The 17489-nt window shown below is 53.5% G+C and overlaps 1 protein-coding gene across 1 annotated transcript in view; it reads left to right on the top strand.

Moving 5' to 3' along the window:
• LOC109314434 (tyrosine-protein phosphatase non-receptor type 11-like) overlaps window positions 1–17489 on the top strand; it is a 53423-nt gene that overhangs the window by 28608 nt on the left and 7326 nt on the right. The window contains exons 3-10 of the mRNA XM_019541608.1: window positions 8715–8909; window positions 11909–12101; window positions 12266–12385; window positions 13056–13169; window positions 13516–13612; window positions 14168–14247; window positions 15074–15229; window positions 17242–17373. Of these exons, the coding sequence (XP_019397153.1) occupies window positions 8715–8909; window positions 11909–12101; window positions 12266–12385; window positions 13056–13169; window positions 13516–13612; window positions 14168–14247; window positions 15074–15229; window positions 17242–17373 (1087 nt within the window). The remainder of the gene's footprint in view (window positions 1–8714; window positions 8910–11908; window positions 12102–12265; window positions 12386–13055; window positions 13170–13515; window positions 13613–14167; window positions 14248–15073; window positions 15230–17241; window positions 17374–17489) is intronic.

Raw genomic sequence — 17489 nt, 5'->3', positions numbered from 1 at the left:
GATCTCGGGCTCAATCAGGCTGCACACGCACCGGGTAAAAGAGAGGCCCAGCGTCAGAGTTTACAGTCTGCAGACAAAGCACACATTCTCTGTTTTACAGCTTGGGAACCGAGATACAGAGTAAGTGGCTTGGCCAGGGTCACGCAGAGAGCCTGTGGCAGTGCTGGGAATAGAAACCAGGTCTCTGAGTTCCAGCCAAGTGCCTTAATCATACGAATAGTCTTCTCATCAGTGATGGGTTTCTTGCCTGACAAGAAGTACAGATCGGATCCTTGTCTTGTAAACGGCAATCATTCTCGGAGGTAACTGAACTGAAACCAAAGACATTTTTGCCACCGGAGACTGTCCTACCAGCGCTTACGTTGGTGACTGCTTCTTGCTGTGCAAGTTCAGCTCAAAGCTGTAGTTTACATGGAGGGAGCCGCCTTTGGGTCTAGGATGAGACAGATGCATGCTGCCCTTTCCAAATCAGATTCAGCTAATAAAGGGCAGGAAGTGAGCGTTGCTTTGGGACCAGTCGGGAGGGAGCTTGCTCTGTTTGGAAAGCTTTCATCAGAGCAGAAAGGAACATGCACAGCAGAAGCCCAGCAGGGAGACTGCTGCCAAATGATGACCTCATTAATTGTCTTGATGTCCTTGATCTCTGTGCACCTTCCCAGCTCCCTAATGCACCTCTCTGCTCATTAATGTATCTATGGAGCCTGATAATGCACTGCCGATTCCCTTAGCAGTCCCCGAGAGCGTCCTGGGTGGGGCATGTGGGATCTGGCAATGTCCAGGAACCTTTCCAGAAGTCCCTTTGCTTTTGTGCAATGTACCAGGGGAGCTCCCAAGGAGAAGGAAATGGGTCTCCTGCCGGTTGGAGCACTCCATGGTGCCCCACGAGAGGAGGAAGATGCACTGACCCCTTGTTGTGCACCATGCCTGGGTGGTTTCAGGTGGCACCGAGCACTTGCATCTCCCCAGTCCTGGAAGTGCAAGTGTTGGGTAACTCCTTGCAAGCCACTACCCACCCTCACCCTTGAAATGGCTCCGAAGGAGCCATCTGCTTCCATGTCATGAATGCTCCTCTTGTGACTACAACACACAAGCAAGTCGTCCGGCTGTTGCATGAAACCCTTCACTGCTTTATGCAAGGAGGAGATGGTGTTCGGTCCACTGTGCAAGCCATGGTGTTTGGCGGCGCTCGCTCAGCGTGGCTGGGGGGCATCTGGGGTATGAGTTTGGGGTCTGGGCACCCATCTAAAGTAGGGGAGAGGCTTTCAAGAGTGTCCCCTCAGTGCCCAGCTCTCTCAGTTGCCTGAATCACTGCAATGTTGCAAATTGGCCCTGTTAAAAATCAACATAGGAACAAAAAGGTCCCCTCCTAAATGAGCCCAGTGCCAAGGCCACCTTCTCCACAGGAGAGACCGAAGGCATTTTCTAGGTAAATAAGTAGGTACAGCAGCCACACTGGCTCCGTGGACTGCCAGCCTAACTTGGGGAGGCACAAATTCAGTCTCCACATCCATTTGACTGTTGCCTTCACTGCTGAAGTGACTGCTGTACTGCAGACACTTGTGTAATGAGGAACAGGATTGAGATAATCGCACTGGCCTCTGAGATGTCAGGTAGGGGTTGACTTCTGGTCATCTTGCACCCTAACCCACTGGGATAAAGGCACTGAAGCCCTTCCCTGAACCATGCAACTCCTCTATCCATGCTGTTGGACGTGCCTCTCAAAATGCAAGAGTGCCATTTAGCCACCTCCAACTTGACTTGAGGGCAGAGCAGCTTTTTGCAGAGCATCCAGAAACCAAAGGCTCAACCAAGTTTCTCAAATACGTGGGAGGCTCTTCCTGTTTTGCATAGACACCATTTTGGTGACTTTTGCAGTTTTGGCAAGTGGGGTCACACACTGTGAGATAAGTGCTAGCCTGTCTCTGCAGTTGACTCTGCCAGGAGAAACATTTGACCAGAAAAGATTCTGAGTTGCAGAGCCAGCCGCCGCTCAGGCTGCGACTTGTAAACTCGTTCTTCTGCCTTCGGCGCCAAAAGCGGCTCTGTTTCAGCATCCTCCTGCTCTTTGCTGTTCAATACTTTGCGCTGCAGAGAAGAACGAGCTGGAAGTCCATGCACCCGAGGATTCAAGGAACTTAAGCTCTTCAGAAAAGCGGGAGATTCAGAGACGGTCTCGAAGCCAGCTTGGGAACTTAATGAGAGCGATCTACAGGAGCTGATAGCTCTGTTCTCAAGAGCCAGTCTACACACACCGTGGAGATCATATCTCCCCTGGTACTCAGGGAAATCTAAAAGTTGAACATAAATACCTAGTGTTCTCAGTCATCCAAAAATAGGTGCATGCGGGTCATTTTGGGGCAAGTGGAATCAGGCTGAGCTCTTATATATCCAAACAATGCTGGCTATACAGCATCCAAATTACCCAGGAGGTCTCTGCATCCCTGTGGCTCTGAGCGCTGCATTCGGCGGGTGGGTCATGAAGCTGCCGTGACAGGGAGGATGGCCTTGTGGTGAGCACTGGGTGGGTATCAGGAGACACCTGCCCAAACCCTGACTTTTTGCCATGCTCATTTCTTACGTGACCTTTCGCAGCTCATTAAATCTCAATACACCACTATTCCCTGGCTGTAAAATGGAGGAGGAGGGCAGAGGGGGGGGTCTGAACACAAAATCTCTCTTGCCTTTTATTCGTCTTGCTATGGAAGTTGTAAACTCATCAGGTCAGGGACAGTCTTCACATTTGTGCGGTGCCTAGCATAGCCCAGCCCTTATCTCTGCAGAAGCTTTCAGGCATCATCGTCCTATAATGAAAGGAGTGTCATGCGGCGTGCAGCAGGCGTCTCCTGGCTCCGCGGCGGATGCTGACTGATGGCTGACTCCATCTGCATGTGCTTGAGCAGTGTCCAGGCGATTCGGCCACCGGGGACAATGCCAGAGTCAGATGCAGCTGCAACTCCGTACACGTCTGGGTCGTGCGCCGTCTCCTATCCAGCGAGGCACTGGGCAGGGAGGTTCAAATCCACCCAAATTCTGCTCCCCAGCTTGGAGCTGCGGAGCAAGGCTCTTAAACAAAAGCATCACTCAACATCCTTCATGATAGGCGTGACCTCGAGGGCTGCTGGGATAAATAGCCCCGATTGTCCATTTTCCCTTTTCATCCACGAAGCCCCAGCAGCCTTCGGATGTGGGGGGAGGATTTCAGTCAACTGAGGCTTTGTAGGTTTTTAAATGGGGCTGGGGCATGGGGGGAGCTGCCAATGAAGGGATCTTTTCAGAGCCCAGGCAAATGGAGAAGACGCGGTTTCCAGCTGGTGCCCTTCTGCCCAGAACAAAGGGTCCTCGCGTCCCGCCGCTGGCACGGAGCAGCTGGAGAGCTTCATCAACCAACTGCAATGGGGACAGCCATGCCGCTGGCCTACTTAAGACAAAAAGGCTATGGTTGCTTCTACACGGCAAGGCTGTAGCACTGGCAAGAGCAGCCTAGCCATCTCCTTTCAGTGCCGTTACAAATGCACAGGCTTTCTTTGCACAGCCGTGGATAAGGGCCGATGCCACCCTTATCCACGTTGCCCCCCTCACAGGAGGGAACAGTTTTCTGCGTGGGGTCATGCTCACTGTGTCTGATGAGGGCTCAGAGCCCCCAGAAGTCAGGGAGAGACCACTGAAAGACTTTCCACCTCTCTTGAAAATCCAGGTGTCAGCTGTGCGGCTATCTGGAAACCAGGTCCTGAGCTCTCTTGAAACACCTGGCCCTATTCCCACAGCCACAACAGTGCACCTAAATGTCTGAACTTGCATTTGAAGGGTCTTCCCTGCTGGAAGGAGAGGGCTTGCCATCTGAACCTGGGCCTGCATCAGAGTTTCATCGCTAGCTTCTCTTCTCTCGATGCCTCCAGGTCTGAGCCGCCTCCAGCCCCGTTTACAGTACAGCCCGAATAGGACTCAGAGGGCTAGTATCACGGCAGATTTAGCAGCTGTATAAATGGGTGTGACCTTGTTCCAGCCAGGACTTAAAAGTTTCTGTCTGTGTAGCCTATTAGTGGCAAGCAGAAAGTTCAATCCAGTCCACACTATCCCCATCAGCTGAGCTGGAGGACAACTATGCTCATTATCCAGATACATATTTTGCATCTCAGGATTGCTTGGCTTCAAAAATCAGGGAACACACAGAGTATGTGGCACAACTATGGATGCCACTTGTCCCTCCTCGTACCAAAATAGCTGGCTCCACAGTAACATAGGACATTGAATTAGGGGGGTTCAGAAACATCCTACACACCATAAGCTAGGACAGAAGGAAGCACGCAGGACAGTCTGTGCTGGGGCATCATGGAGTTCCTTTATGCCCCATTGGCAAAGCTCTTCAGTGATGCAGCATCTCTTCTGCACACCCACAGGTTGATTAAATCTCAACCTGCGGTGATTAGAGAGACCCAAACACATGTGGACGTGGCAGAGTCCGTGACAGCGGTGACACCGAACGCAGCCCCGGTTCTGGGTAGCCGACAGTGTCCCAAAAGGCACAGTGAGTTGCCTTCCCTGCGCAGTCCCAGAGATGCACGCTGCTCTCAGACTCACTGGGCGTCCTGCACCTAGAGTGCCAGCAGCCCTCCCCCTCAAGGACGTGGTTCCTCCTATTGCTGGAGCAGAAATGCAATACTGAAAATCCATCCTATGCATCAAATTGTCTTAGCCATGGCCTAATTCTGCATAGAGGACTTTGCCACCAGCTCAACTGGAGCAGGGCTAGCGAGCTAATAGCAATGCACCCCCCCCCTTTTTTTTTCCTTTTTTTTTTAAATAAAATTTCATTTAAGGGCCAAATCAGTACCAGTTTTGACCGAGGAGAGCCCAGTCATTCAACTCTTGTGGCATCACCACCAGCAAGTATCCCCCCTCCCAGACTTCAGCCTGGGGCTTCAGATGCTCCCAAATCCATGGCAGGCACCCAGCGTGCAAGGCCTACGCCTGGAAGCCTTGGAGTTCAGATGCCTCCCTAGTTTCACTTGCCCCTAGCCAAAAGGGCAAAGACACAAGCTAGAGGGAAAGCCTGAAAGCAATCCCCCATTGCCATAATTTGTGTAGCCAAGATCCTTGCATTCGGAGGTATTGGTAGACCCTCGAAGGGGTCAACCTACCCGCAGTGCACAGGACAGGCCTTCACCGTCTAACAGCACTTGTGTCATTTAAGGCCAAGAAGATAACATCTCCCCTGCCAGGTACGCACCTTTTTGGGGATTTTTTTTGTGGAAATATATATATACACATACACGCACAGAAAAAGAGAGAGAGAGAGAAAAATCTCTAGATAGCTCTCTCTAGATAGATAGACAGACGGATCAATCTCGAGATAGATAGATAGATATAGATCAGGAGCAGGAAAAATGCAGCCTGTGGGCTGGATGCGGCCTGCCAGGCCATTCTGTCCAGCCAGTGGGGCCCCTAAAATATTTAGGGAATTAATATTTATCTGCCCCTCACTGCCTGTTGTGTCCCTCGATGGCTTGCCAAAACTCAGTAAGCGGCCCTCCGCCCCAAATATTTGCCTGCCCCTGCTATACACATACACACACACACACACACACACACACACACACACACAGAGCATCTAGCATAAACTTCTCATCACATGCTTTTTTTTTTTTTTAAATAAATTTTGCATGTTCCAAGCCAAATCAGCAAAATCAAGTCCAAATCTGTGAGTCAGTCCAGCACCATAAGTGGCCCTACAAACAGCAAACATCCTCCACCCCCACCGAGGCCTTCAGGGATTTCCAAAGCCTTTTGGCAGGCATCCTACATGCAGGCCGAAGCCCGGAGGCTTGGGGTTCGGACGCCCCCAAGTTTTGCCCGCACTCAGCCATACGGCCGCAGGAGCAAGCTAGGGGAGGAGCCTCCCAATCCTTAAAGCGCATCACATTTCTGTCTCGGGCAAGGCAGAATGCAAGCAGCCAGCTCTCGCTACCTGGAGTAAATGAGCCCAGTGCTACATTCATTGTGAGCTTACAGCAGTTTACCCGAGGCAGAGGTCTGGCCCCACAGCGGGGAGGCTGACATACGGTGGAGGAGGCGGAGTTGAAGGGGAACGCGTGGGTGCTGCCGTGTTCCTGGGAGCTGGGATTTTGCTGCGGGTCGCTGAGGGATCAGAAACAGTGACAGCGCTTCGAACGCCTCTGCTGCTGCTGCTTCAAAAGCTTTGCTGATGCTAAATAATTGGCGGGTGCAGCTCTGTGCTCAGAAGGGGCTTGCTATGCAGAAGCATGCCTGAAGGAGAAGAGATGCTCTCTTGCAAAAGCCATTTGTTTTGACCTCCACTTTTATTCCCTTTCTCTTGCTCGGAACAATTAAATCCAATGTCCCCATTTAATACGTGCTGCTGCTGTGATGTCACTAGCCTCCCTTTTGACCTCATGGTCTTGGGATGCCCAAGTGATTGGGCTGCCAGTGCTTCAGTGATGAAGAGGCAGGAGCACAGATGAAGGGATAAATTCTAGGGTGTAAAAAGGTTGACAGGCCAGGCGTGGACAGTGAGCTGGGGTAAGCCCATGTGGCTTCATCGGTGCTGGCTCCATTTCGCTGGTGGGGCATCCCATGCATGCTTGCCGAGGTTCATAGCAACACAGACCGATGTTTTGCTTGCATCCCGTACTGAACTCTACAGCTGGCTGGAGAGGAATATCTGATAAGTGCTTTCTCCTTCCCTGGGAACCACTACCTGCTACTCCAAGGGCCAGTCTAGAGTGAAGCGGGGCTAAATATTAGGTGCAGACAGAAGTGATCATTTTTGCTTGATTTAGCCACTGGAAAGTGTTCTACAGCCGTGACCAAACACACGCATGCACATTGCATGAGGGTTCAGATGAAGATGCTCCAAACAGATCACCTTCATTAACATCTGCCTGCAGGCGCTGGGAGCAGCAGTGTGCTGGCACAGCTCTGCCCTGCTCCTGGCGCCGCCTTCAGACTGGGAAGGGCTTGAAGGGAGTTTAGTCTGGGGTTTTATCAGCTGGCACTGGAGGGTGAGGTGGGTGGATTGGAGCCCCCTCCAAGGTTGGGGGGCTCCAATCCAGTTGTCCTACCCTCCAGAGTTAGCTAAAAAAAACCTAGACCAAACTCCCTCTGTTCCCTCCCCCCACTCCCATTTGGAAGACAGAACTGGGGCTGGAAGAGGAGGGGAAAGCAGCTGCAGCCCTGCGCCCACTCCACATTGCAGCTGAGTCCCCCAATACCATGAACCCAACAGCAGTTTCTGTTAGGTCCAGGGGATCGCTGCAACTCATAGTGCTTCCTGCAAAGCGCTATGAATTACACTGGGGAGCTGTACTTCTGTCTGTACCTATAATGAAACCAGATTGTCAAAAGTGCAAACCTGAGCTCAGGCTGGTGCAAGTTTGAATCACTTTGGGTATAGACCTGTGGTATAAGCCCATGTGCCCACACTCGCACTGTTTTGGGAGTAGGTTATGGGAGGCAACCCTGCCACTGGCTTCAATGAGCTTCGTGCCTGGGTTGCATTGCACATTGCAGCCTGTCCCATCTGAGGCCAGTGGCTCTTCCGCCATCCCTCATAGCTCCCCAGGCTGCTCCATCTCGCTGTAGTGGTTGCTTTGGCAACAAATGGAGTGGGCTGGGAGCCATACCATGCTGGTGAGCTTCTCTTTCTCTACTGGATTTTTAAAATCTTTCCAGCCCAGCTCGTCCATCAAGCGATGGGCTTCCAGCCACTGCGCCTGAGCTCAGCAGGGAGGCTGCTAAGTGCATTTAAAATGCAATTAGCCTGCCTCTCAGAAAGGTTAGTGAGGGCTTCTGAAGGAGCAGGCTGGGTTTTATGAGGGCTGAGGGGCTCTTGGAACAAGCTGATAACACACACATGCATGCACGCACACTTATGAGGCCCAGGAGCAGAGCAAAAGCCATTAACTCTTTCAGTGCTGTAAATCAAGAGGAGGGCAAGGGGCAGGGTATGTTTGGATCTGCCAGTGTTGCTGGAGGTATGAATCTGGGCAACACACCTCTTTTCTCATGCCTTTGTTTCCCCCATCTGCAAAACAGAGGTAGTTATCATCACAATGACCTACATCAGTGATTCTCAACCAGGGTGCCTTGAGATCCTTTCAAGGGTGTCGCGGTGTCAGTGCTGTTAGGTGTACAAACATGATTCACGAGACAAACCCAGAGTTTTCAAAGAGGGATCCATACTGCTAAAAACATCCGGACCCGTTGCTGTCTTTCCAAGTTCTTCTGCAACAGAAGAGTCACTCTTTTATTTTTCTCTAGTCAAAAAAAACAAGAGGAAATTAGGAGCTGGCATTTGCTGAGGGGTGCTTCAAGTCCATCAAGGAGTGCCTTGAGTCTGTTGAGGGTTGCCTCAAGAGTGAAAAAGTTGAGACCCTCTGAGCTAGCCTGTCGCACAATTCAACTAGGTGCTGCCCAGGGCAGAAGAACGGAGGGGGCTGCATATCTAGATCTCGCTGGCGATCAAGGGTTTCTGACTAGCCAGCAGAATTAGCTGCGAGTGCAAAGGAGAAGGCAGTAAAATGTTTTTGGGAGGTGAAAGGGCTGGGTCTGTGGAAAGTGCCCACCAGGAGCTAAGCGTCCTTATTGTTGCTTGTATTAGGTCTGAGTTGTGGCAGGGTGGCGGGGCATTGAAGTCTCCAGCTCCTGAGCTTTGATGCTTACAGTGTTTTACCCTCTTCCTTCACCCCCCACGCCAGGCGGAACGACGAGGTGACGCACATTAAGATCCAAAATACCGGCGACTACTACGACCTGTATGGAGGGGAGAAGTTTGCCACGCTCGCGGAGCTGGTGCAGTACTACACGGAGCAGCAAGGGCTGCTGCGGGAGAAGAACAGCAACGTCATCGAGCTCAAGTACCCTCTGAACTGCCAGGACCCCACCTCGGAGAGGTGAGCTCATAGCCTCACATCTACACGATCCCACGCAGGCGCTTGCAAGGGCAGATCTCCATCCGTTGCCCTGTCGAGGCTTGCTCAGTGCCTGGGGTCAGACTTGTGCCAGGTTTGAGACAAAGCCTGAAGTCGGGCACGTGTGGGTCACGCAACTCATTATTGGCATCTGACTGTCCCTCCCCTGTCCCAGCCAGCCTGGTTTCTTTCCTGCGTAGCAACATAGGAGGGTGCGGGGTCCCCTGCCACCTGCTTGCAAGGGTGCTGAGCTCCAAATTAGCAGCCGCCCATAGCGAGGATCTCTTTAACCGACTGGAGTAATTTTAACTCATCTCCTATGGCCTCCAGTTGCTTCCCCAAGTCCCTGCTGGTGACTCTCCCACCCCTGGGGCCTTGCGGTCAGATTTCTACCTCCTGGACTTCCCCAGCATCACATGCCCGCAGGAAGCTGACAAGCCTGGACTGGAAAAGCGAAGACATGGGCAGGCAGGCAGAGATGCCCCGGAAGGATCCTAGTGACTCTAACTTTAGCAGCTACAGTCAGTCGGTGCTGCAGTCTCACTTCCTGAAATGGAGCAGAGCTGCTCCCTCCACCCGATCATGTGAGCCGCCCCAGCCCAGGGGCAGGGAAGTCCCTTCAGCTCATGTGCTAGGAAGGTTTATTTGCATATTCCAGCTTGCAGTGTGAAAAGCATCAGTAGTTCATGCCAGCCAAAACCCTGGAAAAGTGGAACCACCCCGCCCATTGATTTCCACTCCGGCTGGGAAAGGTTTCTGCTCCGTGCCAGCGCCTAATCAAATCGGTCATCCCTGCGGTGTTAGGAAAGCGGGGGGGCCAGAGCTCAGCATATGGGGGGCAGGGCTGTGTGTGGGGAGCTTAGCCAGGGGTCAGGATTGAGGGACAGCATCACGGGGGCATGGAGCGTGTCTTGGACCGGACGAGCGGCATGAAGACTCTAGCAGACACTGGTAGGAGGGACGCAGAGCAGTGCCGAGGGCGACGTGAAGTACCCAGCCCGCTCTCCCCGAGCACCGTCGTTCCATCACTTCCCCTGGTAACAAAACCCATGCAGACACGCAGCCCGGATCCCATCTGCAGAGCGCACGAAGCCATTTGCTTTTCAAGCATCTCCCAGGGCAGGCCGCCTAGAAGACGTGGCCTCGCACGCCGCCCCTCTGCAAACTCCGTCCTCTGGGACAGAGCAGCCGAGACATGACGTGATGCCGTTGCATCGTCCCAGGAAGATTATTTTGAGCTCTCTGAATTCCTGGCAGCTTGGCTTGCAGGCCAGGAGGCAGCCTTGTCCAAGAGGGGCCCACAAGGCATTCGCCCAAAACTGCTAACCTAGCACAAGGAGGAAATGCCCCAGATAGAGGGGGAGCTGCTCTCAGTGTTGATACAGCAGACTGGAGGGGCCTCGTTGCCCTGGCTGTGATATGGACACCAGCCCTGGTGGGTCTACAGTCTAACAGGTGCTGGGTACCAGTCACAATCAAGCTATGGCAGCATGGAGCTCGGCTTGGGTTGCAGAGCCCACCTCTCTTACAGGCTGGATCGGCCACCCGGAGGTCTGCAGCTGTGCAATGTGACTGCCAGTTCCTGAGCCGGCCCCAGGAAAGCTAGTCCAGGTGTCTCGCTGACTGCCGGGCAGACATACCTCCAGGCTGGGAGGCTGTACACTCTCTTTCCCACTTCCCAGACGGACACCCGATGCGGAGGAAGATGAAGCGAGTGGGTCCAGGGCGCACGGGGCGTTCCAGCCCGCTCTCTTAATCCCCAGGCCAGAACATCAACTCCGGAGGCCATCCGTCCTCTTTGCAATGCCGTTGTCCCAGCTGCCCGCTCTCAAAGCTCGAGTTCACGTGCAGTAACTAAAGCTGTAGTCCAGGAACAAAGGCAGCAGAGCTCAGTGGCTGTGATGGAGAAGTAGCAGCTGGGAGGAACTGAGTTACTTCTCAGCGACACTTCTCATTTACTAGGTAACCTAACAGGCACCTGGGTATAGAGCCGGAGGTTCCACAGATGAAAGTGCCATTTCGGCACCATCTCTCCTTTAATTAAATCTTGCCTACCCGCAGCCCGGCGCATATTGCAGCTGCCATCTACTGGAGACGGCGCGGAACAGCGAGAAGCTCACACCGGCCCTCCAGGCGCCGGATTGATTGCAGCGTCTCAAAGCCGACGGGGCTTAGCTGTCATTCCCAACTCTCAGCGCAGCGGGAACCAGAAGCCACAGCAGTTATTTGCGCCCGTCGGATCCAGAGGGGTGTTTCCTGGGCCGGACGGAGCAGCGGGGCTGGCGCCGCGCAGGCTCGCACACCTACGTACAGCGCAAGCAATGCACCGCGCTCCTGCCCTCCTTCCTCCAGGTGTGCGCTTTCCCTGGCTGCGGACTGCTAGCTCGGCACTTGGCTTTAAATACAGAGCTTCCCTAATGAGTTCTGCCAAAATGCTTTCACCTGCAACTTAAATGGAGTCTGATTCCCAAGGTGGGGGATGGACTAGGCTATTGAAGTGCTGTGTGTTTTGAGGCTGCGACTGCTATTTCACCTCAGCCCAGAGGAACAAAGCAAGCCCTAACATCTGATGAAGCATTGACGGAGAAATGCAACTGGGGCATTGCTCCCCCAAATGTGTAGTGAGGATGGGACTCTGCAGACCACGTCCCGTGACTGCCAAGGACACGCAGGCAGTTCAGGTCTACAAATGTGGCCTCCTCACTTTGCCCAAGAGGCTTGTTTCTGGGTTTGGGCAGAGTGGGTGACACCTCTTAACTCTTCTCATCTCCGTTCTCCCTGCTCCAGGTCTCATGTTTGACTGGCAGAAGCTGGGTGAGATTTTGGCCTGGTTTCCAGCGAGCAGAGGAAATGTTTTAGTAGCAACTGAGTCACCATTGCACCATAGAGGGGAGGGGAAATCAGATGCTTGGCTGTCCTCTGAGGGCTGCTGCGTCTGCGAACCTGCCCCCACCACCCTGACCTCCCTCCCTGTTCTCTAGGTGGTACCACGGACACCTGACGGGCAAGGAGGCAGAGAAGCTCTTGACTGAGAAAGGCAAGCCAGGGAGCTTTCTGGTACGGGAAAGCCAGAGCAAACCAGGAGACTTTGTCTTATCAGTGCTGACCAACGAAGAGAAGATGGAGACGGGCGACCGGAAGCCTCGAGTGACTCACGTGATGATCCGCTACCAGGTGGGAAACCCCAGGCTTCCTCTTAAGAAGGGGAAAACCAGGTGCTCCTTGCTTGCCCCATCCAGCTCCCATGAGAGCCGGGTGGGGAGAGCCTAGCCCACTTCAAGAGGAGCTGAATCAGCCCCAGGGTGATCCCCCTGACCATCACCCGCTTCCTCCCACAGCTGGATGGGAAGTACGACGTCGGAGGAGGCGAGAGGTTCGACACGCTCACGGACCTGGTGGAGCACTACAAGAAAAACCCCATGGTGGAGAAATCCGGAGCTGTGGTTCATCTGAAACAGGTGCCCAGCCCGGCACGCCACAGGCTCGGCGCGCACGAACCACCTCTATCTGCAGCTTGCTGTATGAACAAGCATTGCCCCAGCGATTGCTGCGCAGATGCAGCATAGCTTCGTGTCTCTCTCACCTGGCCTATAGGCATTTCTTGACCTAGCCCAGTGGTTCCCAACCTTTTTAGGCACCCCTTGTTAGACTCAAAGCACCTGTCCATAGCTTTTGTGAATTGAGCAGCACCCTATGTCAAAAACTTACTTCTAATTACAACGCTGACAGCCTTGCAGAGGGGCCGGGCAGTGGGAGCAGGGGAGCGGTCAGGCAGGGAGAACCTGAACCTGCCCTTGTCTGCTTATCTCCTCGTTTCCTCCGGCACCCTTCAAAGCATGTCCCGGCACCTTGGCTGAGAATCACTGACCTAACCTGGGCTTATTTCTTTAAACCTGCAATAGCACAGTCTCCAGTGTTAAGATCCAGTAATCAAGGATTTAGTTCCAGTAGCCATTACCCCATCCAAAGGCAGCCAGGCCAGCATGGTAACTGCAGGGTCAATCCAAAGCTTTAAGGACGGAGGATCTTGCTTTAAAACATGGGGACCCTCGTGGGAGAGGCAGGCATTTCCGCCTCCCTCCCTGCTTTGACACGCCTTCCCCCGCTCTGCACCCTCTTGCCTTTCAGCCGTTTAACGCCACGCGCATCAATGCGGCCAACATCGAAAACAGAGTGAAGGAGCTGAACAAAATGGCAGATCACAGCGAGAAGGCCAAGCAAGGGTTTTGGGAGGAGTTTGAGGTACCGGAGCTCGTCTCCTCTCCCCGTCCATGAAGCAGGGCTCTTGCTTGCTCTTGCAGCCTACCCTAGTTTTTTCCCCACCCAAGGGTTTTCCCTCCCAATTCCCCTCCTCTCCGCTGAGGTTTGAAGTGTCCTGCCACTGGAACTTCTTCCACTGTGAAGGCTGTTTGAGCAACCCATTGGGGCCCTAACTTATCCTGTATATCCTGAGGCTGTGTCTCAGGGAGCTCCATCCTGGTACCTTCTCCCTCCCCCTTTCCAGTGGGCATCTCTGCTTCCCTTGGTGGCATGTGGGGGCACCGGTGTTTCCATGTCACTGCCCATTCGTGTGTCCCCTTCTCCCCAGATGCTGCAGCAGCAGGAGTGCAAGCTTCTGTACCCCAGGAAGGAAGGACAGCGCCTGGAGAACAAAGCCAAGAACCGCTACAAGAACATCCTGCCCTGTAAGGAGACGCTGGCTGTCATTTCTCTGTCCTCCACAACTTTCCAGGGCTCGATTCACCTTCAGTGGCCGGGACCGTGCTGTGGTGCTGGGAGAGGCTCGAACCTACGGGATGTTCCCCAGTGAATCATCTGCTTAGGAACTGGGCAAAAGCCGTATTGAATTTGGGAGTGGGGAGGAAATTGCATGAAACCAGAGCTAAAGCACCCTACACAGGAGACCTGGATCTGTCCATCTCAGGTTATAGGATGCTGCTTCTCACCGTGGTGTCTTGGCCTAAATTATGGGGTTTGTGGCATATCCCAGGCCGGGTGGAAGAGCCTCCTGTTGAGCATCACTAGAGAGGTGGGAAGTTTCAGCCTCGGCATCCCCCAAGCAGAAAGTAGCCCAAGCCCTAAAATATGCAGCTGGTCATGTGCTGACCTGCTCAGCAGAGCTCTCATGCCCAGTGCTGGGAGCCCCTGCAGGTGAATGCCCGTGTCCCGACGTGGAGCAGTCATGTTCATGTGCATATGGCTGGGGCGACCCCTTCAACGTGGTATCTCTTCTCATCCAGTTGATACCACGCGGGTGGCGCTCCGAGAGGTGGATGAGAGTGTGCCAGGGTCTGACTACATCAACGCCAACTACATCAAGGTGAGTGTGGAGGACGAAAGGGGTGGTGTCTTAGGATTAAGTGGGGCTCCCTCAGCCTGCAGCAGCTGTGCCTGTGGCAGGTGGGGAGACATCACGTGGGGAAATGGTGCCTTCAGAATAGGACCTGCAGCACTTTGTCCCATTGCTCAGAGGAGACACAGTGGCCATGGCGCAGTCACTCTAGGAGACGGACACGGGGAGGAGTAGGGTGACTGACGGGGGGAGCAGGAGCACTTGGCTCTGTTTTAAATTGCTGGCACTCAGGCTGCTCGATGGCTGGGCTGCTTCTAGCAGTCGCCCTGTCCTGCCTGACCCCACACAGCTCTTCCAGCAAAATCCCTCCTCCCCGAGCCGATTGCATTGAGCAGGCTCGCTCTTTCCAGAGGCTGCCTGCAAGATCAAACTCATTGTCACCTGTGAGCTGAAACTAATATGAAGCCTAGTGGAGCCACTAGGCATGTACGCACCCAGCCTTTGCAGAGCGATGCGATCGCTCGCTTTCTGCTCTGGTTCAACCAGACCCCTCTAGACAGCCTCGTAGTCTTAGCTTGCTGGAGAGCAAACTGCAACCAGACCCACCACAGACCTGCTAGGGAGGGAGTCACATTTGAGACTAAGCATCAGGTATTCGGAGGGTGAATGATTCCAGATTGCTGTGTAGAAGGCGTTCTGCAGCATCAGGGGGCAGAAGCCTTTGGAAGGGCTTGAACCCTTCAGGTTGCTGCCTCCTTTGGGACCCCCGCTCCTGTCTGCCCAAGAACTGCTATAGCGAAGCCCCGAGCAGTCAGCAGTCATACCCGTATTTTCGTCGCTGCCCTCTCCATAGAGCATTCTCGAAGACGGAAGGAACTCGGAGCACTGCAAGGTGTACATCGCCACCCAGGGCTGCCTGCAGACCACAGTGAACGACTTCTGGGCCATGGTGTACCAGGAGAATACCCACGTCATTGTCATGACGACTAAGGAAGTGGAGCGAGGCAGGGTGAGTGTCACCAGCTCATTAGCCAGAGGTGCCGTTCTCATATATGAAACCACGGGCCCCACAAGCGCTTTCCCGTTACTCTCCTTCACCAGGCCCTTCTGGGTGATGCACAGACTTGGCACCTTGTGACGGGGACCGGATAGTGGTGCAGTGCGAGCAAAGCACGAGCTAAGGGCTGCGGAAGGCAGGTGTGGAGCTGCTGGGAAAGATAAACCCTCGCACTGCACAGCAGACACCCACACCTCCATCAAGGCACCTCTATCTTGTCCTTGGGGTGCAGCACACACCCCAAACTTACCCAGCCCGTGCCTGTCTGGAGCCCTAAGCAGCTGCAGCCAATTGTGACAAATTCTGCTTGGGGAGAAGACTCAGATTTCAGCCTTGGCATGAACCCAGTGCTCTCAAATTTAAAGGGCTCTGCATCAGCCCACTGCCCTAGACCCTGAACTTGGTCGGCATCTCCTACACTCTTGCATCGCTGCTGTCAAAGCAAATACCGGGATCGTTTCCTCATAGGCATTCAGCCTCTCTCAGAGGTCGCCTGCAGTGGCAGGTAACAAAGCCCTGTTGCTGTAAATGATCTGGTCTAATTACTATTGGCTTTTTGGGAGCCTGAGCAATCACTAAGAACTTGAAGGGCAAACAGTGCAAAGGTTGTTAACTTGCCTGTGTTGCCCTGTATGGCAGCTGCGTCTACTTGCCCATAATACTGCTGAAATATCACAGTTCTCCCTTGTGCAATTGAACTCCACCAGGGAAGCCGAATTCTTTTGCTTTGTAGGGAAGAGAATTCCCTAGGATCGAGAAGGCGGGATGCTGCTCCAGCCTCGACCAAGGAAAAACACTCCAATATCATTTTTGCCAGCACCAGTGCATTGAGAGAGGCATTGGCCTCTCTCCCTACCTGCTTTGCATGTCATTGTCTCTCCATTGCACTGCTCGTGAAAGAAGCATGATGTTCTGCTCTTCCCAGCCAATGCCATACCATAAATATTTATGGCCAGCCCTCATGATCCAGGCACTGTACAGATGGGAAAGAGAAGGGAAACTTTGCATTTCATCCAACAAACCCAGAGAGCATGTGTAGGGTGGTGGGTTGCAGGCAGCTGGATGAGGGATGAGCTATGGTTATACAACCTGGCTGAGATTCACCTACATACATTTCCATAATGCAGACAAAGGTGGAGGGATAAAGTAATATGGTAGATTACCAAAAGAGCTATTTAGCAGATTGCTGCCACTGATGAGAGGTGACCGAGGTCTAGTTTGCACTAGCAGTGCTCCATCTGGATGTGGTCTCTCTCTCTCTATACCATGTTTCTACACTGGGAAGAAGGCCTTGTGCGGGAGCCCTGCTAGGAGCCAGCAGTTCCACCCAGATAATGCTCTGGATTATTTACCCTCCTGCAAAGGCATGGCCGTTCCCACTGGACTTTGGCCGATGAGACTTTCTACTGAAGAGATTAGGGTGATGCTTAAAGCTGGGGAAACGGGAGCAGAACGCCCGGGTTCACTTTCTCACTCTGCTACTGTATGACTTTGGGCAGCTTTCAACCTCCTTTTCGACGTGGCAAGTACTTACCAACTGAGATGCAGAGTCATAGTCTGAAACCCATGCAGGTTTCATGTGGCTGAGTGGTGCATCCCCACACCGGGATCCTCACCGGAGCCAAGAGACCCGCAGAGTAAAGTGCCGTTCTTCCCCAGCTCGGGCTTCCATTATTCTCTGTTCAGATGCACAGAAGTGGAAATACAACCCCACCCCGCGTGCTGCTTAGTTTCTTGTTAGCGGAAGCCGAGCTGCCTGCACTCCATGACTGAGAGGAGGGATCTGAGCACATCCAGAAGGACGAGGGCTCTTTCATTCAGGCCTCACTACCCACAACCTGCTTGGGGGTGCTGTGTTAGAAGTGGTGTCCTTAACACTCAGCAGTACAGCCGGGTGTCATTGGGTTTCCAGCCACCTCACCAGTCCTGAATAATGACCCCAGTTCCTTTGTGTCCCCCCCCAGAATAAATGCTACCGTTACTGGCCGGACAAGAACTGCACCAAAGAGTACGGCCACATCTGTGTGCAAAACGTGAGCGAACGTGAAGCCCAAGGCTACTACCTCCGGGAGCTGGAGATCTCACGGACAGACAGGGTGAGATGCCTCAGGGCCATCCTACTTGCCAGGCTGGCAGGGACCACTGCTGGGCTTGCCTTGGGTAGGGCATGGGAGGGAGCCAGCTTGTCCCCTTGGGACTGTGTGCTGCTAGT

Source organism: Crocodylus porosus, unplaced genomic scaffold, assembly GCF_001723895.1.
Source record: "Crocodylus porosus isolate Cpor-Errol unplaced genomic scaffold, CroPor_comp1, whole genome shotgun sequence".
Taxonomy (NCBI): Eukaryota; Metazoa; Chordata; order Crocodylia; family Crocodylidae; genus Crocodylus; species Crocodylus porosus.
Note: the sequence above shows the minus strand (reverse complement) of the source record. Positions and strands in the feature narration are given on the sequence as shown.